A 24,340-nucleotide genomic window follows, 5' to 3' on the forward strand; every position below is an offset into this window, starting at 1 on the left:
GGCAGGGAAGGAGGGAAATAGGAGCAGAGTGGGTCAAGAAGTGGTACAATGAGGAGGAGATAGGGAAAAATAGGAGGGAGAAGTACTGGGGCAGAAGGTCTATATCCACTCTCAGTGTTCTGTTTTCAGTTTAGGGAAATATGGATACCCAAGTGCTGGCACAAGATTCACCTGAGTAGATCAGCCTGCAGGATCAGAGCCGTTTTGTTACTGGTGATAGCAAAATGGTAATTTGGTAAACGCTGATTTTTTATGGTAACTTTTGTTTCCTTATTTTTTTTATTGGCTATCATTATCTGCTTTTTTAAAAGGGATTAACAACAGTGTACCATGTAGGAGCTTTGTTTCTGAGTTCAAATGATTGACAATTTCCTGGAGTGTTTCACCCTGCAGTATTTTCCACATATGCATTCAAACCTTAAGTCATTAGAGCTACATGCAGCAGAATGCATTTTTGTTGCTAATTGGCTTTGAAAGTTCTTCATTTTCAGGGAGATGGGTTGTCTTTTAGTCAAGACAAAATATGGTGTCTAGAATCATGAAACAAAGCAGGCAGTGAAAGTCCTACCGAAACACAATAACACAGCTTTACTTTAGTGAGAACTTACTGTATTTCATAAATCTTTTAACTCATTTGAAAGCAGTTTTGTAAAGTAGCACTGATAAGCCCCAAGCACTAGTGTCTGAGTCTGTTCATAAAACTTTTCTTCTAACACAACTACTTCCTGATTCATTACCCATGAGTAAAAGAATGCAGGAAGAAAGGAAAAAAATAGGATTAAACAAAAAATGATTTCTTATAATTTTTACTGTTCAAATTGTGGCTGGATTACAATGTCCTTTACTATCATCTCTAAATAATTTAAAGTAAGCTGAGCAATCTAAATTCTTTCTGCCTAAATTATTTAGGGTATAAATGTTTCCTGTTGAATGCTTTTGTGGTCACATTATGTGTCACAGTCTAAGTGAATAAAACTATCTTTAATGCAATCATACAAAGGCAGTAGATAGAAATAATACATGAAGTGCATACGGTTATTTTGTTTCTCATGAAAATGATAAAGCATATTTCAGCAACAAAATTAATTTCTTATTTTCTTTAATAAAACCCAGGGCCTCTGGAAAAAGGTGTAGGCCTTTTTTTTTGTTTTATTTTTTTTTTTTTGCACCATATGAAGTCAAAGGAAAATTTATTATATTTGACACTACTTATGGCAAAACTAGCTTTTACTCTCATGTTTCAAGATTTATCCAGACTTCTTTTATGTAAACAATAGCCAGTGTACAGGTATAACAAATTACCTCACTCAGGGAAAGCATGCCTTCTACCATGTATTCAAAATACAATGCATTATCACTCTAAAAGGACGCTTTCATATTACATTCTGTAGTGGTCTGGTAACTCCATATTCCTTGACATTGGAGTAATGAAAAGTTTATTGTAAACTTTAAAGTCTCAGTCAAAAGTCCATTGAAATCAATGGAACGACTCCCACAGATTTCAATAGGCTTTGGTACGCTTTAGAGACCATAGAATTAGAAGCTAGAGGCCAATAGCTCTATATGATTTATCAGGATGAATTCACTGGTCAAGAAAATTATAAAAATTCTAACCAGAATTGCTTACAGCAATCCTTGCTATCCCAATATAATGTAAAACATTGTATTGGTGTAGCCTATTGTCAGGTATGACAGTGTCTCTGCTTTTATATATCTCTTGACATAACACATCAAGATGGCTCCCCAATATGCCAAATTCTTCATGGGGTACACTGAGTAAGAATTTCTGGAAAAAGGCACCACAAAACCGATGCTATACCTGAGATACATTGATGATATTTTTATCTTTGGGATCGATGACCTAAACTCACTCACAGATTTCACCACAGCTTCAACAACCACCACCCATGGATCAAGCTCTCTCTAGAACATTCCCACACCAGCAACAACTTGCTGGGCACCACGATTAGCTTAAACAATGGAACCCTACAAACAACTATGTACAAGAAACCCACTATCACCACACTTATTTCCGCAGATCCAGCAAGCACCCCAGATGCACCAAAAAATCGGTTAACTCCATCCAGGCACTCAGATAGCACAGAATGTGTTCTGAGGAGAAAGGCTGGGATACACACATTAAAATACTTAAAACAGCCTTTACCAAATGAAGACACTCCTCCAGAGAAGTAGATTGCCCTTTAACCAGTTCTTTATTCACCTTTCAATTTTCATGGAACAAGCCACCTGAACACCCTGAGAGAACCTGCTTTGAAATGTGTGTGAGGAGGTGGGGGGAATCCGCTTACTGCAAAACCCCACTTGTCGCCTACCACCCCATACTGGAACCCAGACAGGGTATCCCGAAGCAGTAACAACAAATATTTAAGGGGAACCACATCCTGAAAAATCTCTCCCAAACCACCACTTCTGGCCTTCAAACAACCAGCTAACCTTGCCAAGATCATCAAAAGCAAGCTCTCCACATACCAGGACACACCACCTCAAAGCAGCACCTGACCCTTTCAGAACAACATATACAAAACCTGCAAAGAACTCCACTCCTACAAGGATCAATACCCCAACAACACACCTTTCATGATTCATAGGTCCTACACGTGCTTATCACAACATGTGGGGGATCCTTATCCAGTGCATCAAAGGCCACAATAACAACTACATGGGTGAAACCAGACAATCACTACAATCAAATGAACTCATACAGAAAAATGATAAAAGACAAAAACACCTGATCACCCACGGGCAAACACCTTTCACAAAGTGATCACTCCATATCTGATCTTTCAATATTTGTCATCAAGGGAAACCTGCACAACATCTTCAAAAGGCAAGCCTGGGAACTTAGTCATAACTCTGCTAGACATCAAAAACCATGGATTTAACAGGGACACTGGTTTAATGGCTCATTACAACAATTTGTAAAATTCCACACTGCCTGATACCCTTAATTCCCCACTTCAAATCCTTTGTACATAACAATCTAACCCCCAATTGCCCATTTCATTTCAAATGATCACCTGTAGTGTTACCCCTTCTGCTTAACTGTCTGTGCCATCTTGTATTTAGCTCAGACACTCTGCTACCTTTCCCAGACCTGAAAAAGAGTTATGTGACCTCCAAAGGGTTGTACCTAGGGAGACCAGATGTCCCGATTTTATAGGGGCAGTCTCATAGACTTTAAGGTCAGAAGGGACCACTATGATCATCTAGTCTGACCTCCTGCACAACGCAGGCCACGGAATCTCACCCATCCACTCCCGTAATAAACCCCTAACATATGTCTTAGCTATTGAAGTCCTCAAATCATGGTTTAAAGACTTCAAGGTTCAGAGAATCCTCCAGCAAGTGACCCATGCCCCACACTGCAGAGGAAGGCAAAAACCCCCCAGGGCCTCTGCCAGTCTGCCCTGGAGGAAAATTCCTTCCCAACCCCAAATATGGCGATCAGCTAAACCCTGAACATATGGGCAAGATTCACCAGCCAGACACCCAGGAAAGAATTCTCTGTAGTAACTCAGATCCCACCCCATCTAACATCCCATCATAGGTCATTGGGCATATTTACCGCTAATAGTCAAAGATCAATTAATTGCCAAAATTTGGCTATCCCATCATACCATCCCCTCCATAAACTTATCAAGCTTAATCTTGAAGCCAGATATGTCTTTTGCCCCCACTGCTCCCCTTGAAAGGCTGTTCCAGAACTTCACTTCTATGCTGATTAGAAACCTTCATCTAATTTCAAGTCTAAACTTCCTGATGGCCAGTTTATATCTGTGTGTTCTGGTGTTCACATTGGTACTGAGCTTAAATAATTCCTCTCCATCCCTGGTATTTATCCCTCTGATATATTTATAGAGAGCAATCATATCTCCCCTCAGCCTTCTTTTGGTTAGGCTAAATGAGCCAAGCTCTTTGAGTCTCCTTTCATAAGACAGGTTTTCCATTCCTCAGATCAACCTACTAGCCCTTCTCTGTACCTGTTCCAGTTTGAATTCATCCTTTTTAAACACGGGAGACCAGAACTGCACATAATATTCCAGATGAGGTCTTACCAGTGCCTTGTATAATGGTACTAACACCTCCTTATCTCTACTGGAAATACCTCGCCTGATGCATCCCAAGACCGCATTAGCTTTCTTCAGGCTATATCACATTGGCGGCTCAGAGTCATCCTATGATCAACCAATACTCCGAGGTCCTTCTCCTCCTCTCTTACTTCCAGCTGATGAGTCCCCAGTTTATAACAAAAAATTTTGTTGTTAATCCCTAAATGCATGACCTTGTACTTTTCACTATTAAATTTCATGCTATTACTATTAGTCCAGTTTACAAGGTCATCTAGATTCTTTTGTGTGATATCCCAGTCCTTCTCTGTATTGGCAATACCTCCCAGCTTTGTGTCATCCACAAACTTTATTAGCACACTCCCACTTTTTGTGCCAAGGTCAGTAATAAAAAGATTAAATAAGATTGGTCCCAAAACCGATCCCTGAGGAACTCCACGGGTAACCTCCCTCCAGCCTGACAGTTCACCTTTCATTATGACCCATTGTAGTCTGCCCTTTAACCAGTTCTTTATTCACCTTTCAATTTTCATATTGATCTCCATCTTTTCCAATTTAACTAATAATTCCCCATGTGGAACCATATCAAATGTGTTACTGAAATTGAGGTAAATTAGATCCACTGCGTTTCCTTTGTCTAAAAAATCTGTTACCTTCTCAAAGAAGGAGATCAGGTTGCTTTGGCAAGATCTACCTTTTGTAAAACCATGTTGTATTTTGTCCCAGTTACCACTGACCTCAATGTCCTTAACTACTTTCTCCTTCAAAATTTTTTCCAAGACCTTGCATACTACAGATGTCAAACTAACAGGCCTGTAGTTGCCTGGATCACTTTTTTTCCCTTTCTTAAAAATAGGAACTATGTTAGCAATTCTCCAGTCATACGATACAACCCCTGAGTTTACAGATTCGTTAAAAATTCTTGCTAATGGGCTTGCAATTTCATGTGCCAGTTCCTTTAATATTCTTGGATGAAGATTATCTGGGCCCCACAATTTAGTCCCATTAAGCTGTTCAAGTTTGGCTTCTACCTCGAATGTGGTAATATCTACCTCCATATCCTCATTCCCATTTATCATCCTGCCATTATCCCTAAGCTCCTCATTAGCCTCATTAGAGACTAAGTCCTGATTTTTGGGTCTTTTTTCTTATATAGGCTCCTATTACACCCCCACCCCCGTCCCAATTTTTCACATTTGCTGTCTGGTCACCCTAGTTGTACCTTCCACCAGCAGAAACTGGTCCAATAAAAGATTACCTCACCTACCTTATCCCACACCAAGGAAAAGCCATAGACTTAACAGAAAGCAGTTCCTAGAGGCACTGTTTCTCATAAGAAAAATGACTGGACACCTCCGAAAGCAAAATAAAAATAATCCCTTTCAATGTGTTAAAGTGCACTTATTCCACAGAATAGCAAATTTAAAAAAAAATTAAGAAGGGATTAAATAAATACAAATCCCTGCACCAGAGCTATAGAAAAAAATTAATTACTTAGTAAATACCTCAGCTCTGGCACCTTTAAACAAACCAAGAACCCCGTACAAAGAAATAACTTTTCTGAGAAACCCAAAATTGTCTCATAGAGTGAAAGGTTCACTTACACTCCAGCCTCATGTAGAAACTCACCCATGAACACAAGATGTACGTGCCACTTAAATTCCACTCAGGGACTATGTAAAGCCTATATAAGTAGTATTTAAGTGGTGCATAGACCTGATAGTTCTTTGCACAGGGGTGAATTCAGTCCATAATGAAGAACCATTGCTGTGACAATTTAACTTTCTGCGGGACCCTTTTATAAATAGGCATATACTTTTGCTGCTCTCTCTCCAAACAACCTGTTTTTATCCAACAGTCACACTCATTGTTCCCATTTATGCGATTAGCCTGGGGTAGTTACCAGCATGGTATGTAGTCTAGTATTTTCTGTCTTCCACAGATTTTTTTTCCTGAGAATATTAAATACCCGGTGGTTCTTGGCTTTGTGTCTCATTTTTCCTCCCTTCCAAAAAATGGATAATGAGGTGTCAGGTAGCAAACACAGTGCATGAATTTACCATGGTTATTATGCAATATCATAATTATAATGTAACCAACTGGCTAGTTTGTATGTCAACTGAATTGTACTGGATGTAATCAGAACTGCTCAGCTGTACACCATAGATCCTATGTTGCCTACAGCTATGGGAATTTGTCCTTTATTTCAAGTAGTAAGAGGTCTTTACTTCTGGAAGAGGAGGCTCTGATGTCTATCCTAGTCACCAAGAAGTTCTAAATGCCCTGGAGTGTGAGCCATTGAATGGCCCTACTGTATATCATAGTGAAAACTATGTAGTCATAGCCATGGATTTGCTACAATATTTGTCAATATATTCTAGACTTTTGCTTGTTCTTAGTAAAAATAAGAGCAATTTTCTGAGCACACAACAGAATGGAAACTTTTTACAGCAAATCAGAGAGCGGATTTTAGCATTTCACGACATGTGACATGAATCATGTTAAGAGGGAAAAGCATGCCACCCAATGCTTTTCTGACTGGGCATATCAGGGTTGGCGGTAGCAAACCTTTCACTCCCTGCTGTGCAGCCTACTTGCTACAACAACCTTAATTGCTCTTTCAGTCTAATGTCTCACTAACAATAATCATGACTTGCCAGAGCAGTTACATGACTTTGTGATATACAGGGCTCAATTATGGTTCTTATACATTTGAGCTCTGCTAGGTCACCAACCCCTTGAGCCCTCTCCCCAGTCTAGCACAGCTTTTGCAGCGAGAAGTACAACTTGGTCTATATTGGTTTATTTATTCCTTCCGATTATTAATTTACATACTCCCATTTCTCTGAAACCCTATTACCCAAAACTCCATATTATCTGAATTCCCTTCCTTGTCCCCCAGCATGGAGACACATTCTGCAGAGAGGAATATATCTCCATGCTGGGGGACAAGGAAGGGATTAGGATAATGTGGCAACTAGGATAATAAAGCAGAGACCTGGTCCTTGGCCAAGACTGCATGAAAAGGCCACCCTGCAGCTGAATGGCTCCTGCCCTCTCAATTGTCTGAATTCCTAATGATCCAAACAAAATTCTTGTCCCCCATGCTCTACTGTAAATACATCTGGTAGTACAACTTTTCTTTCCAGCTGCACAAAGAACTAGTCAGGAGGGTCTGACCTGTGATCTAGGCTGGTGTAAGAGAGGACTATAACTCCTTTGAAGTCAGTGGTGTTACATGGGTGCAAAACTTGGGCAAGTCAAAATAGAATCAAGTCCTATGTCTAGTTGTAGACAAATATTGCTTAAACCGTAGATTACAAGCTCCATGGCTCAGGGACAGTCTTCTATGTCTGTAAAGCACCATGCATATTTATGTTATTACCACCAAATCTTTAGCTGGTATAAATTGGCATCACGCCATTGACTTCAATGGTACTAGACTGCTTCACACTAGTTGAGGATCTGGCCCAATAACTGTAACAAGTAATACACAGTGTATTTTTACTTATTATCAAAATTACTCCTTCCTTCACAAATTATTTCTCGTGATATTTCTCAGGTGGGCTGACTACAAGGAAAATGCATTTGGATAGAACAGACTGGTAATTCATGGGAAGACTGGAAACGCAAACATTGGTTTGCACAGTAATGACATTTTATTGTATGCATTTAAAATAACTAGAACTTTGTTTCATTTTTGTATCTCTTTCTCATGTTTTTATTATGTTCTTTATCTGTAACTATTTTACAACTTTTAAAGCTTATTTTTCTACTATCACATCCCCTTTTGCTTTCCTCGTTCAGTCTTTGCAAACAAAATCTAGTGAAACTTGCCTTTCACAACCATGCAAGGGAGCAACAAAAATGGGTTGCTTAGCACAGACAGTCACTTATTAAAATTCTAGCAGAACTATACTCAGTAAGTTTGAGGAAACTTATGGAGAGTTTCTTAATACAGGAGATTATCAGGGAGCATATCCTTACCTGATGTAAATGGTCACCCCTTCACTAAAGTCAACAGAGACACAGCAGTTTATAATAGCTGAAGATTGGTCTCTGTAATTTATTGTGGGCAATGCAAGGCCCAATTTTTTAGTTCCTGAGTATCTCTTGTAATAGCTACATGAGGGGTGGACGGAAAACCATTGTGGTTCACAAAATAATATGAGGTTTCAAAATTTTTCTTCCTATAAAGCCAAGATCTTTTGAAGGCTTTCAAAGACTTCCTCTGGCATGGTGGTTGGGTACTAGCCTGCAGTGTAAAAAAAAACCTAGGTTCAAGTCCCTTCTCCCTAACAGAAGAACATTTCAGGGTGAATAAAACAGCTTTCTGTGATGAGATAATACTTAACCAGCTCTAATTCATATATGCTATTTCTGTGGAAGGATGGATCATCAATATAAAGTGCAGAGTTCTTTTCATCGGTGAGGGACTTTAGAATTTCAGTGCTATAAACCAATCGGAAATATTTTTTGCCTTTTTTTAGTAGTAATTCCCTCTTGGAAGGAGTTTGATTATCTAGTACACATCCTGGTAGTCACTGTTCAGAGTGTGCTCATAGTCTATATCCAGTGCTAGTTAACAATTGTGGCAAAGAATGTAAAGAAGCAGGGTTTCATTCATCGTAAATCGCAGGATAAAGAGTTTAAGCATATTCCTTAATACCATTCAATTTCCCATTAATCCAACCAGTCCTTGTGCATTAGCCACTAAGAGAGGCTGCCTCTTTGTGGCAGCATAACATATAGATAGGATATAGACTATATAAGGGAAATAATATGCAAAAAAGTTTGCACATTTGTAGTTCACTCTCTAATAACTCCAGGCCACATTGCATTTTGACTACTCCTTGGAGCAAATGCAAATACATCTGTCCTGCCATGCAGATGATCCATGAGAAAGAAGAGATTCTTTGTTACTAAGCCACAAAAGCAGAACGCTCATTGTAATTCCTTACCTACCCTGTAGTTTGTAAGGCTTTCTTGTGATCCCAAGTTATCACTACAGTATGCAGCAAATCAATACTTCTTTGTGATGGTTTAGAGATCATTATAAGCAGAAGCTACAACACCAAATATTTATATAACTTTTTTTAATAAAACTATTTTGGCATTTAAAGTAGCAGGCTAAGGAGAGTTAATGGTTCAAGGGATTGTTATGGGATATTTTACATATATGTTAAATTTTAGCCCAGGTGAGTTGTGACCAAACTGACAGTTTAGTGAAATGCTATGCAGAAAGAATTGTGGTCTGGAGTTAGTCCACATCACAAAATCACTATCATTATTGGCAGTCTGTGCAGAAACTATCAAACAGATATGAAGTCTAAACTTCCTTCTGATGTTTTCTCCAGGTCAGAATTGAGGTCCTTGGGCGGGGCGATGTGAGGAAAAGTGTGCTCCTGCTGCTAAATCTCTTATGTGAATAAAGATTTCAGATCCAAAGGCTGTCAATCTAATAACGTTTGTGAGCACTTTGTTCCCTTAAGTAGCCTATACTCTCCCTTTATTTAAGACTCAGTGCACGTGACAGGCACTGGCCTGAGCTAATGGCTTTAGCAACTGAATAAGAAAAAGTTTATTACAAATACATTTTATTGACTGCATCAGAAACATGGTTGTTTTTAAAAAGTATGTAACAAACTGCTGCAGTAATATCATAATATGAGGTTCTACATGGGAAGATGCCATTCTTAACTTGCACAGCTCTTGCAGCGCTGTAACCCGTTCTCGTTGCAAGAGGTACACTTGAGGGCTTTGAAAGAGTCTGTAAAACAGTTCCGAAACACAGACATCTTGCTCCCACGGCACGCTGAGCATGGAAGGAAGCCAAAACCACCACAGGAAGGGCATTCATGGGGATGCTGCACTCTCTGCGCAAGGAAAAAGAAAGCAAGAGAGGAAAAGCGTTTCCATTAATGACTGTAATCTCTAGCAAAATGAGGATTCTGAGTCGGAATTCACTCTGCAATATCGTAGAATACCAGGGTTGGAAGTGACCTCAGAAGGTCATCTTGTCCAACCCCCTGCTCAAACCAGGGCCAATCCCCAATTTTATTTTATTGCCACAGATCCCTAAATGGCCCCCTCAAGGATTGAACTCACAACCCTGGGTTTAGGAGGCCAATGCTCAAACCACTGAGCTATCTCTCCCATCCCCCCAATTCCTATTCTAGGAAACAGCAAAATCTGAACACTGAACTCGGTTTTTGTTGTCCTACTGCCATAGAATCTTGCTTTATCTGTCCTTTCAGGTGGTAAGAGCAGCATTCAGTGGTCAACCAAGTTCATTACAAGTTGGTATATCTAACGTAATGCTTTAGGGTTTGTGTTTTCATTTGCCAAAAGAATTAGCCAGGTTCTAAATATTTTATTGTCTAGTTATGATCTATTAGATAACTTAACTGGCCTGTTCTAAATTCTGGGGTAAGAAACATGGTGTTTTGTGTTTATACTATATATGGTGCATATTATAATAGTATGACGTGTATAATTTTTCATGTTTATGTTTGAATTGTGTGATTCAGCATTTGACAATTGCTCATATCTTAAAATGATTCATACCCTCTAAGCAAGGCAGAGCTCTTTAGAAAACAGGTATATACAAATCTAAGTATTGAGGAGATTATCTTAGGTTTTAACTGTAAACGATATATACCAGCCATGGGTCTGATTCTTCTCACATTTGTATAAATCAGGAGTAAATGCCTTTGAAATCAATAGTTACACTGGGGAAACTGGTGTGAGCAAGGAGAGAATAAGACTCAAATCTCTCAGTTGTTCCTGAATTGTTTTAATAATAATAAATTTGTTAGTCTCTAAGGTGCCACAAGTACTCCTTTTCTTTTTCCGAATACAGACTAACACGGCTGCTACTCTGAAACCTTTAATAATTCTGTCTTTATTTTCTTTTTCTTTATGATGCATTAAAGAGATTTAAAAAGCAGACTTAAATCTCTTTTGATGAAAACATCACCCTTAATTTAATGATCATCCTGGAGTTTTACTTGAGAGAAATGACATATAGCAAGTACTTACAGTAGCACAGGTGTGTGGGCTTTTTTAGAGCTGCTGTGTTGAGTGAAGGCTTTTAGGGTTCATTTACAGAAGAAAGGCAGTTATATATACAATCCCTGTTAGTATTTCCCAGAGGTATCATACTTAAATAATTAGTAAATTATGCTAAAATATGTACAGCGAACATACTGCTTTTTTGTAATTTCATCAAACGCAACAGAAGTGATGCAAAACTGTCCAAAAAAGTAGTTGTCTACTAGTAATGCAGATCAGTGTGCATAGCCACGTAAAATGCGAAAGGATGAGGAAAGGCAGATCCGTAGCTGGTATAAGTCAGTACAGTTCCTTTGAAGTCAATGTCAGTTCATTTCAGTTGAGGATCTGGCCCAAGAATCTCTTAAATTCTTGTTTCCTAATGTATCTGATATGCTGCATGGAGCAGCATGAGATATGCCCCTGAAGCTGGGTGAGGGCAAGGGAGTGGTCCAGACCAATGACAGCATAAGCTTCCCAAATGTTGCACTGATAACATGGCAAGGTTGTAGAGGGGCATGATTAGTTTTATCTTGGGGCTCAACCTTCTAATGCTTGGAAAAGGCTTGTGGAAAGCTTCTGTGCTTAAAATGTTTGCCGTATGTTTGATAGACGTGCTACATAAGTATACATGCAAAACTAGATAAATAAATCAGTGGTATGTAAAATGCCTACCTGATCCTGAGATATATAATCTCTACACAAAGCTGCAGAAAAAGATCTCAGCCAAAATGCTGTGGGAAAACATAACTTCCTGACCTCAATTTGGCCATTAGATCATCCCTCTGTGTGTGTGTGTGTGTAAGAATTATCATGCTGAAGAAGCCGATCCAGCATATACCAATGTTAGCCAAAGGCAAAGCGAGCTTTTGAATTCTTGTCAGGTATAGAAAGTCAAACTTAGAGGTAATGTGAAATCCCTCTTGTTTTTCCCTGCATCTCACAAAAGTGGCTTTTACCACTGTCTCATTCAGCAAGCAATTCCTATTTTTGATTAGTCTCTGTGGGGAAGTGTTTATAGCAAAATTCATTTTTCATATCTAGCAATGCCCACATTTTCTGTGGCAGCTTATGATACTAACCTTTTTACTTATATGGATATTTTTGCAACTAACTCCAAAATTAAAAGAGAACCACATTCTTATAATTAAATTCCTAAAATTTCTATTTCTGGCATCATGTGAAAAAGCAATGGTGTGCCACCTAGCAACACTTAGTGAAGGGATGTAATTAGGGCTGTCAATTAATCAGAGTTAACTCATGCGATTAAATAAAAAACAATCAATCATGATTAAAAAAAATTAATCATGATTAATCTCAGTATTAATCACACTGTTAAACAATAGAATACCAATTGACATTTATTAAATATTTTGGATGTTCTTTTACATTTTCAAATATATAGATTTCAATTACAACACAGAATACAGTGCTCACTTTAAATCATTTTGTTTACAAATATTTGCATTGTAAGAATGATAAACAAAAGAAATAGTATTTTTCCATTCAACTCATACAAGTATTGTAGTGCAATCTCTTTATCGTGAAAGCACAACTTACAAATGTAGATATTTTTTGTTACATAACTGCATTCAAAAACAAAACAATGTAAAACTTTAGAGCCTACAAGTCCACTCAGTCCTACTTCTTGTTCAGCCAATCGCTAAGAGAAACAAGTTTGTTTATATTTACAGGAGATAATGCTGCCCGCTTCTTATTTACAGTGTCACCTGAAAGTGAGAACAGATGTTCACATGGCACTTTTGCAGCCAGCATTGCAAGGTATTTACTTGCCAGATATGCTAAACATTCATATGCCCCTTCATGCTTCAGCCACCATTCCAGAGGACATGCTTCCATGCTGATGATGATCATTTAAAAAAAAAATGAGTTAATTAAATTTGTGACTGAACTCTTTGGGGGAGAATTGTATGTCTCCGGCTCTGTGTTATAGCATGTCTCAGATTATGACCCAGTATGTTGTTCATTTTAAAAACGCTTCACTGCAGATTTGACAAAATGCAAAGAAGATACCAATGTGAGATTTCTAAAGATAGTACAGCACTCGACCCAAGGTTTAAGAATCTGAAGTGCCATCCAAAATCTGAGAGGGACGGGGTGTGGAGCATGGTTTCAGAAGTCTTAAAAGAGCAACACTCTGATGCATAAACTACAGAACCCGAACCACCATAAATGAAAATCAACCTTCTGCTGGTGGCATCTTGACTCAGATGATGAAAATGAGCATGTGCTGGTCTGCACTGCTTTAGATGGTTATTGAGCAGAACCCGTCATCAGCATGGATGTATGTCCTCTGGAATGGTGGTTGAAGCATGGAGGGACATTTTTAAATGCAGTTATTTTTTGTACATAATTCTACATTTGTAAATTCAACTTTCATGATAAAGAGATTGCACTACAGTACTTGTATTAAGTGAATTGAAAAATACTATTTCATTTGTTTTTACAGTGCAAATATTTATAATAAAAAAAATATAAAGTGAGCACTGTAAACTTTGTATATTCTGTGTTGTAATTGAAATCAATATATTTGAAAAGGTGGAAAACACCCAGGGGTGAAAGTAAAGCCGAAGACTTACTGGTATGGGGGCCGGCTCTGGCCCTGGGAAGGGGCGGGCCCTCGGGGGGAAGGGGCGGGGCTGAGGGTCAGCGTCCCCCAGCCAGCCCATCTGCACTGCCTGGCCCACGTGGCCCAGGGCTCCAGCTGCCATTTAAAGGGCCCGGGGCTCTGGCCACTGCCACGGTAGCAGCAGTGGCAGCTGGAGCCCCGGGCGCTTTTAAATCGCCTTCGGCAACCCAGGAGGGCAAAAGGGGCAACGACATTAAAGTGCTGCCACAGCAGCACTTTAAGCAGGGTCCTTTGCCATGGCAGCGCTTTAAGGACCCCCCCGTCAGCAGCCCTGTTGGTAGGAACCCAGCAGCATTGCCGATGGGGGGCACAAAAGGGGCAGCAACATTAAAGTCAGCTGGTTACTGGCCAGTACTGGAGGCCACCTTTTACTGGTATGCCGTACTGGCCCATACTGGCTTACTTCAAAGTACTTACCCCAAAATATTTATATAAATGGTATTCTATTATTGTTTAACAGCATGATTAATCACAATTAATTTTTTTAATCACTTGTCAGCTCTAGATGTAACCCTTTGAAAAAGTTGGATTTTGGGAGGGGAGGTCTAGCTTTGCCTTGAAAGAACTGAACTGGACTTGCTGAAAGACTGGACTGCATATAGTGAGTTCCTGTGTTCTGGATCTTCAGTGAAAATGAGTCATGACTGAACCTTATAGCTGATTTCCGGCAAAGCCATCTCTGTAATTTGTTTCATTCTAGACCATGAAAATAAACTGGTATTAACACATCAGTGGATGTACTCTGTGTACAGTTATGATCATAGTCTGCTCTAGCCTGCTATTTATTATTTGTACTTTAGTGGCACTTAATGGCCCCTACAAAGATCAGGACACCCATTGTGCTGGGTGCTGTACATACACATAGTAAGAGACTGAGGTTACATTCTAAGCAGATAGGACAGGCAAAGAGCGGGAGAAAAGAAGTATATCTGTTTTACTGATGGGGAAAGGAGAAACCAAGCTTGACTTGCAAGAAATCACACATGAAGTCTGTGATAGAGTTGGGAATTAAACCCCTATCTCGTTGGTCCCAGACCAGGGCTTTAACCACCCATCCTTTTGGAGAAGGATGCTAGAGGCTCCGCCTACAAACACAGCTTAACTACATGTAAAGCTGTCTCACTGGCCAGTCCTTTTGAGCCCAGAGGTGGCCAGTGGATGGAGGAGTGAGGGGCATTCTGCTACCCTAACTGCTACTACTGCTAAGTTCCCTCAGGAACACCCATTTGTTGAGTGGAGATGGTTTGGTCTCTTTTTCAGTTGTACTGTGTTGGATGTTGCTTTTTGTTGTGTTCACCATTGTGTTTCTCTTCTATCAGGATCAAAGAATTTGCTGTCTGATTAAATATCAGACTCCTTATGCTGGATTTGTCCCAGCTCAAATCATGGAGATTGCATAAATAGGTCTTACAGAGGATAAATGTCTTGGGTCTTCTCCCTGTCAAATTCAGGTACAATGGATGTGGACTGTTGAGTTTGGCATAGTGGCAATCCGTTCTGATGGGGCTGGAATCTTTGCTGGTTTGTAACACTAAGTAGTTGTTGGTTTTGAAAAACAGGATTTGTGATCAGTTTAAAACAGAAAGAAAGGAAATACCTAGCAAATAATTTAATTTTAACAGCACAACTTCCATTTGTAGTTTCTCCAGAGAGTTTGTAAAAATACAATTACCTCAATTTTGGTTAAGAGATCCTGCAGCTCCCCTGATTCATTCATTGACAGAATTTTCTCAGCTCCCTATTAGCAAAAAGAAAAAACACAGCAGATTTACCATTGAGGGGACTGGAATCACCTGCGGGTTTACTCTTGGAAATGTAACTAGGTTGAAGAAAAGATTGAATTTTGTTCACGTGAAGTATTTTTGTTATGAGATGAACCTTAGGATGGCTGAAAGGTGAAAATAACCAACTCAAGTTCCTGAAAAGCTGTCCAGGGTTGGTTATTGAACTCTATATTGCATTTTTCTTGGGAATTCACCACAACTTAATTATAGGTTTCAGAGGAGCAGCCATGTTAGTCTATATCCGCAAAAAGAACAGGAGTACTTGTGGCACCTTAGAGACTAACAAATGTATTAGAGCATAAGCTTTCATGGGCTACAGCCCACTTCTTCGGATGCATAGAATGGAACATATAGTAAGAAGATGTATATACATACAGAGAAGGTGAAAGTTGCCATACAAACTGTGAGAGGCTAATTCGTTAAGATGAGCTATTATCAGTAGGAGAAAAAAACCTTTGTAGTGACAATCAAGATGGTCCATTTAGACAGTTGACAAGAAGGTGTGAGGGTACTTAACTTAGGGAAATAGATTCAATATGTGTAATGACCCAGCCACTCCCAGTCTCTATTCAAACCCAAGTTAATGATATCTAGGTTGCATATTAATTCAAGCTCAGCAGTTTCTCCTTGGAGTCTGTTTTTGAAGCTTTTCTGTTGCAAAATTGCCACCACTAGGTACCATTAACTTGGGTTTGAATAGAGACTGGGAGTGGCTGGGTCATTACACATATTGAATCTATTTCCCCATGTTAAGTATCCTCACACCTTCTTGTCAACTGTCTAAATAGGCCGTCTTGATTTTCACTACAAAAGTTTTTTTCTCCTGCTGATAAAAGCTCATTTTAACTAATTAGCCTCTCACAGTTTGTATGGCAACTTCCGATTTATCTGTATGTGTATATAATATATATATATATATACACATATCTTCTTACTATATGTTCCATTCTATGCAACTTAATTATAGAGACCGTTTTCGCCTTATTTTACATTATGCACTTCCTGGCAGAATAGAAAATGTCTTATATGTCAAAAATACAATTATATAAATATACACTGCATCAGAGAATGTAGCTAAATGATATCGGGGAAACTGTATTTCAACTATTCTGGCAGGTGAGTATTGAATTCAGACATAACATTCCTAATAAGAGTGAGTAAGGACAATGAAAATTCTGTAACAACATTGAAGTCAAAACTCTGTAGTGAATAATAATAATGTAGCCCTAGTACATTAGGCCTTTGGAGATTTCTGTCATCTGAATCAGAGTAGTAATGAAATAGTTTCTCATTTTTCTTTCTGAAAGTAAATGTTCAGAGATTAGTACAAACAAAATGAACATGCCAAAGAAGATGTAAAACTTTTTATTTTCTGTTTTTTTCTTTTTGCAACTAATTGAGGGTCCAATTTGAATGTTTTGCATTTAACTTATGTAGCTATGAGTGTCTTGAATAATAATACCTAGCTCTTACATAGCACTTAATCTGTAGTGCTCAAGGTGCTTTACAAAGTAGCTAAACCTCACTATTCCCATTTCACAGATGCGGAAACTGAAGCACAAGACATTCAAGCAACTTTCCCAGAGTCACCCAGAAGGCAACTGGTGGCAGAGCCAGGAGTAGAATTCTGAGTCCCAGTCCAATTCTATAGCTACTAGGCAACTCTGTCTCTCCTGTAGCTCAGTAGTTACTGTCATTGCACCAAATACAAAGTACTCTGGATAAGAGGCTTCTGTATGTGCATATCTGAACACACACTTAGTTCAACGGACAATATGTTGGAGTGTCACATACTGGTATCCTGTTCTCCATGGCCAAATGCTGCTTCTCCCCTACCTGCACCGTGCCCCACCTCCCTCCCCAAGTCCCCTGTGGGGGCTGGGAAGGCCCTGAATGCAGACAAATATACGTTGTTCTACTGAACAGGGAGGCAGGCCATGTGCAGGCCAAACAGAGGGACTCAGTGCACACACCATGGGACTCTACTCCATGATACTGTTTCTATGGCAGCTGGGATGGGAGTGTGGTGAAAGATCAGCCCAGAGGAGGAGTCAGTGAGTGGCTGGTGGTTATGCCACTAGGTGAAAACACAGAACTGAAACCCTTGTGCATGGGAGTATACGGGTGCCCAATTACTTCTACAACCTATTAGTTGACTGGGACAACAGAGTGGAGGCACAGGTGTTCTACAGATCCTCAGATGGTATAAATTGTCATAGTTCCATTAAAGTAATTGGAGCTATGACAATTCTTACACCAGCTGAGGATCTGCTTGTATCTAGCATTGGGGAAGATTCCTCATGCCTGCCTGCCCAACTTAGATTCCCAGCATAAAGTTGTTTTGCTTTAACTTTTGCCGAGGAATGGCATTTTTTTTCTCTCTCAGGCAGACACACCAGATGCTGTGGGTAATTTCTCTGCTATAGCTATGGGCTGTTATTCAGCGACACAGTTTATAATTAAGTATTTTATCTCTTCAAATGACAACATATGAATATTTTAGCCAACACTTATTTAACAACGGATTGCTATTCCATTATTTCACATTTACAGGAATTGAAAAGGAGAGGCAATATATATCTGGCTGTGGTTAGTTACAGAAGCAAAGCTGACTGTGCACTCAACTCTGCCACCTTTGCTCATGGTGAGTAGTGCCTTCCTCCATGAGTTGTCCTATTGAAATCTACTACAGATTATGGGCTGATGGAATAGCTGCTTCAAAGACTGTTCCATGGCCCTCTGTGACACCTACACAGGGGCTTCTATGAGCCACTCCCACTACACCTTTAGCTTGAACGCACCACCCCTTCAGTTCAGTGGGATGACTGGGGGAGGGTGCTATTCAGTGTGGGTAAGACTGGCAAAATCTGACACATGGACATCCCAGTCACACAAGTGACTGTTGCTACAAAGCCAACATTTGCCAACAAATACAATAGTGTTTGCTGAGGCCTATCTATATGAGGTGGGAGGAGCTAAACTCATGAGTACACCAGTGCAAACCCCTGATATAAATGCACTGCACTGGTAGAAGACACAGGTTGCACTGCTGTGATTTACCATGCAATGTAGCAACATTTAAGGATTTACTATTCCACTGATGTAGATACATCAGTGCAAATTCCCTAAATCTAGACAAGCCCTGAGATGATTACAGTTTATTTCTATTTAAAATAGAAATATCTATTGGTGAAAACCATTTCCATGGTTCCTATTTTATGCTACTTTGATACTGGATTGTAGTGTAAAGCTACTGTCACAACAGTATAATTCAAAATTTGACATGCTTTCCATTATGAACACAGGTTTGAAAGGGTTTATATTTCAGCTTGCATTCAGCTAAAACTTTATCATCCCAGCTGCAAACCAGAAATTCACATTACTGCATCTCTTTTTAATGGTACAGTAGTTAGCAATAGTTTTAAAGTCTTTAATATGCTTTTTTCTGATTAGTCTGAACTAGGGCTGTCGAATAATCACAGTTAACTCATGTGATTAACCCAAAATAAATTAATCATGCGAAACATTCACATGCCCCTTCATGCTTCAGCCACCATTTCAGAGGACATGCTTCCATGCTGATGATGCTCATTTAAAAAAAAATGCGTTAATTAAATTTGTGAGTGAACTCCTTGAGGGAGAATTGTCTGTCTCCTGCTCTGTGTTTTACCTGCATTCTGCCATATATTTCATGTTATAGCAGTTTCAGATGATGACCCAGCATGTTGTTTGTTTTAAGAACAATTTCACTGCAAATTTGACGAAACGCAAAGGAGGTACCAATGTGACATTTCTACAGATAGCTACAGCACTCGACCGAAGATTTAAGAATCTGAAGTGGCATCTACAATCTGAGAGGGACAGGGTGTGGAGCATGCTTTCAGAAATCTTAAAAGAGCAACAGTCAGATGCGGAAACTAAAGAACCCGAACCACCAAAAAAGAAAATCAGCCTTCAGTAGGTTGCATCTGACTCCGATGATGAAAGTGAACATGCGTCAGTCTGCACTGCTTTGGATCGTTATCAGGCGGAACCCATCATCAGCATGGACACATGTCATCTGGAATGGTGGTTGAAGTATGAAGGGACATATGAATCATTAGTGCATCTGGCATGTAAATATCTTGCAACACCAGCTACAACAGTGCCATGCAAACACCTGTTCTCACTTTCAGGTGACATTGTCAACAAGAAGTGGGCAGCATTATCTCCTGCAAATGTAAAAAACTTGTTTGTCTGTGCGATTGGCTGAACAAGAAGCAGGACTGAGTGGACTTATAGGCTCTAAAGTTTTACATTGTTTTATTTTTGAATGCAGTTATTTTTTGTACGTTCAACTTTCATGGTAAAGATATTGTACTACAGTACTTGTACTGAGTGAACTGAAAAATACTATTTCTTTTCTTTTAACACTACAAATATTTATAATAAATATAAAGTGAGCCCTGTACACTTTATATTCTGTGTTGTAATTGAAATCAGTATATTTAAAAATGTGGAAAACATCCAAAAATATTAATATAAATAGTATTCTATTATTGTTTAACAGTACGATTAAGCGCAGTTAATTTTTTTAGTTGCTTGACAGTTCTATTCTGAACTAAAAATGAAATGTAAGAATATTTTACAAGGAGCTAATCTATATTGTGGACCTGGGACTCTAAGAATAAAAATTAAGGCTCCATTGTTTAGGTCAGCTACTGTGTTATCATGATAGCTGCTTTTCATAACATCTGTATCAATGACACAGGCTATGGGCTAGATTATGCCCTGCACTTATGCAGCTGCACTGGGGTGGTAAAAAGTAAGTATTCTGCCCCTTCTGAGGCCAACATAAGGGCTATCCATAATTACAGCTCTAGTACTCAGGGTAGCACACAGACACAGTTCCTGATGGACACAGGCATAGACTACTCCCCTGTATGCATGTGCATCAGGGACAGAGAGTGGGTTGTGATGACAAGCTGAAAGATGACACAACCATAAGCCTCCCTCCTCCTCCTACATGTACCAGCTGAATGTAACACCCTTTAAACAAGTGTAGTTACTTATTAATTACTCCCACACCCAGTCCTCTGCGGGTAGTACAGCTCCCTAGCACCCCCTTAGCATGGGCTCCATGCTAAAAGCATGATCTAGCCCAGTGGTTCTCAAACTGTGTGTGTTGGGACCCCAAAGTGGGTTGGAACCCCATTTTAATGGGGTCACTAAGGCTGTCTTAGACTTGCTGGGGCCCAGGGCCAAAGCTCAAGCCCAAGCCCTACCGCCCAGGGCAGCGGGGCTCAAGGTTATAGGCCCTCTGCCTGTGGGTGAAGCCCTCGGGCTTCAGCTTTGGCCCCCCACCACCTGGGACAGTGGGGGTTCGGCTTTGGCTTTGGCCCCACCACCCGCAGCAGTGGGGCTTGAGCGGACTCAAGGTTCGGTCACCCATCCTGTGGTCGTGTAGTAATTTTTGTTAACAGAAGGGGGTTGCAGTGCAATGAAGTTTGAGAACCCCTGATCTAGCCCTATGTAGGTAGCATGCTAAAATAGATTTAATTGTACCTATTCCATAGACACCATTTTTATGTTAATGGGAGCTCTTTCACTGAGTGTGCAATCGCTCTTTCCAGGGTGTTGGAGCAATTTGTATAGTGGGGGTGCTGAGAGCCATTGAAACAAACTGTAAACCCTGTATATGATGGAAACCACTTCAAGCCAATGGGTGTTACTGCACCCCCCACACCTCTAGTTCCAGCACCTCTGACTCTATCTTCAGACTGTTGCAATACAGGTCTCTGAGACTACTTCAGTATGAAGAACTGAAATAAACTAACTTCAAGTGCTGGGTTTACTAGCAGGATCTAGAATTATGATCCAAATAATCAGATTATTCATCTTAGACCCTTAAATCCACTAAAGTAAAAAGCCTGCCCTTCTACCTGTTTCATTTTTGTTTGTTTGTTTTTTGAGTAAATCCTTCTCTATCCCACAATTAAAGAACTATCTCACAGTGTGAAGAATTTCTAGTGAGAGGAAAGCTATCTTGTTGGATAAATAGATGCTATCATCCATTAGTAATCTAACATTAACCTAATATTAGTGTGGATTTAAATGTAAGCCACAGCACTTAATGCTTGTATTAATGGTTTTGCACAGAAATGGCAAACAAAAGGCATACATGAAAAGGGGTCCTGAGGTGCATTGTCTTAAATAATTATTTTCTTTTAATTTTTCTTCAGTCAGACTGAGTTTTAATGCACAGGAAAGTAAGGAGTAAGTCACACACTTTGAAGTCCTTGTTTAGCAATGGTTCAATGAGAGTTTTGCCTGAGGTTAGGACCTAACTCCCTAAGAATTTGGTCTAAGAGAATTGGCAAGAGGTATAGTTCAGGGACATAAGGTGGAAGCTTTCCTACACTGTCATGCCAATGCACCATATGCCTTACTTGCATGAGGAGAATTGCAGATGTTGTCTCTCTCTGAGCAAGGACTAGCTGACAGTGTCTGTATGGGAATTTAGTGACATGCATGTCTTTCTATATACACTAAGTTAGAGTGTGATGTGAATGAGCTATGTTGATTGTAGATATATGAAGATCATGTCATGATCTGGGACCCTGATGCAGGATCTGGGCCTAAAGCTGTCTCTGAATTTCCTTTCAACTTTATCCCCTATCTCATTGATATGTGCATTCATTTGTTTTTTCAGACTGTCTCTAGTTTAAAGAGAGCTATCATTCACACAAAACTATTTTTATCGACCAGTAATGATAAGGAAAAATAATATTATATTTTAATGGAACTTTAGTGAAATAAATCTGCTGCTGTATGGTTGGGATTTATTAAAAGTTTGAAAAGATGAAGTGAGAACAAATGTCACTAAAACAGAATCATCACTCTCTACCCTCCACCACACTGCAGTGAAAGTGCATTTGAGTTTAGATTAAATCCATCGCTGTCTTTGGGAGGAAAGTGTATAGTTGTGAATAGAGCTGTGCAAATAACTGATTTTTCAGTTCAGTGGCAGTTCCAAAAAATAATAAAATAAAAAATGTTTTGTTCAACCCAAAACAAAATGGTTTGATTTCTAGTTCTAAAGTGTTTTTTTAAAATAAAGAAAAATTCAAAATAAAAGTATAAGAGTTGAAAAAATACAATATTTTATTTTTCAAATGTCAATGTTTCTATTTTTACAGAACCTTGTTTTGGATTTTTTCCAGTCAAAACAATTCAGTGAATTTGACATAAATTTACAAAATGTTTTGGTTGACTTGAGTCTTCATTTTTCTCAGAAAAAAATGTGTTTGAAAAATTTCACCTCGCTCTAGTTATGAATACTTCCATAATAGTAGAAGAAACACCTTTAACATGACATCTCTTGGTGTGGTAGTTAGTTGCGTTGGTAAACCATCCCCCTGTATTCTAGGAAATCTTGTTCTTCAGTCTATAAATCTGCTTTTACGTTAGTAGAGTAAAGACTGACTCCTCTGCCAAAAAAGCATATTCTTTCTTGTTTTGGTCCATCTCTCTGGATTGCCGGCTTGACTGTTGGGTTCAGATTCTATAACACCTTAAAATGACACTCTTTTTTCATATACATTCTTACTATTTGCTTGGCTTTCGGCAAGTTTATCCCCATCCAGAAAATGAGAGAACATTTGTACTAATGTCAAATCTGTCAGTGAGAAAAGAAATATAAGGGGAGCTTGAGTGCACCAAGTCCTGTTATTCACTGAAGATGTTTATTTTATTAAGGTCATTGTGCAAAATTCTGGTCTCACTTGTGCTGTCATTAATCCAGGGTAACTTCTTTGATTTTTGGCCTAGTATCTTCATGTCACAGGTGAGTGCATATTGACTCCTTTTAGAAGGCTGAATGGGATGTGTGTGGCATAGCAAGTGATGCTTAGTATTACCCACAGTTCACAAACTGTAGTTTATGAAATACTGGTCATCTCCATGGAAGAGTAAAGTATCTGTAAGAGGTAGCCCAGCAAGCTCCCGTGTATAGAATATCTGTTTCTCAGATTGCCATTAAACAATTGCAGGAGACCGAGATTCAGCAGTTACTGCTGGATTTATCAGTTTATGAAGGCAACACTTGTAGTATCATTGATCTGTAGATTATAAGGCCCAAGGGTACCTTTATGATCATCAAAAAGAAAAGGAGTACTTGTGGCACCTTACAGACTAACAAATTTATTTGAGCATAAGCTTTCGTGAGCTACAGCTCACTCACGAAAGCTTATGCTCAAATAAATTTGTTAGTCTCTAAGGTGCCACAAGTACTCCTTTTCTTTTTGCGAATACAGACTAACACGGCTGCTACTCTGAAACCTGTCTTTATGATCATCAAGTCTGACCTCCTGCATAACAAAGACCCTAATTTCTCACTGAACTAAAGCATGTCTTTTTAAAAACTGGCTGATATTAATATAAATAATCCACTGCATTCCTGGATAAATTGTTCTAATATTAATTACCATTGCTGTACCTTACTTTCAGTTTGAATTTATCTTGCTTCAACTTCCTGCCATTGAATCTTATTATGCCTTTGTCTGCTAAGTTAAATAGCTCTCTGCTATCAGAAATATTCTCAATGGAGGCATTGATAGGCTATGATCAAGTTACCTATTAACCTTGTCTTTGATAATATAATCGGGTTGAGCTTCTTAAATCTCTTATGGTAAGGCAGGCTTTCTAGACCTGGAATAATTCTTGGGGTAACTTTTTTTTTTTCAACCCTTTCCAATTTTTCAACATCTTTTTTTAAAATGTGGAGA

The 24,340-nt window shown here is 39.2% G+C and overlaps 1 protein-coding gene across 1 annotated transcript in view; it reads right to left on the minus strand.

The window, feature by feature from the left end:
• Positions 1–9,784: 9,784 nt before the first annotated feature.
• The window catches only part of GRXCR1 (glutaredoxin and cysteine rich domain containing 1), a 63,913-nt gene continuing 49,357 nt past the window's right edge, over positions 9,785–24,340 (minus strand). The window contains exons 4-5 of the mRNA XM_077816169.1: positions 15,464–15,529; positions 9,785–9,964 (exon numbers count right to left, since the gene is read on the minus strand). Coding sequence (XP_077672295.1) covers positions 9,785–9,964; positions 15,464–15,529 — 246 coding nt within the window. The remainder of the gene's footprint in view (positions 9,965–15,463; positions 15,530–24,340) is intronic.

This window comes from Eretmochelys imbricata, chromosome 4 (genome assembly GCF_965152235.1).
Source record: "Eretmochelys imbricata isolate rEreImb1 chromosome 4, rEreImb1.hap1, whole genome shotgun sequence".
NCBI lineage: Eukaryota > Metazoa > Chordata > Testudines > Cheloniidae > Eretmochelys > Eretmochelys imbricata.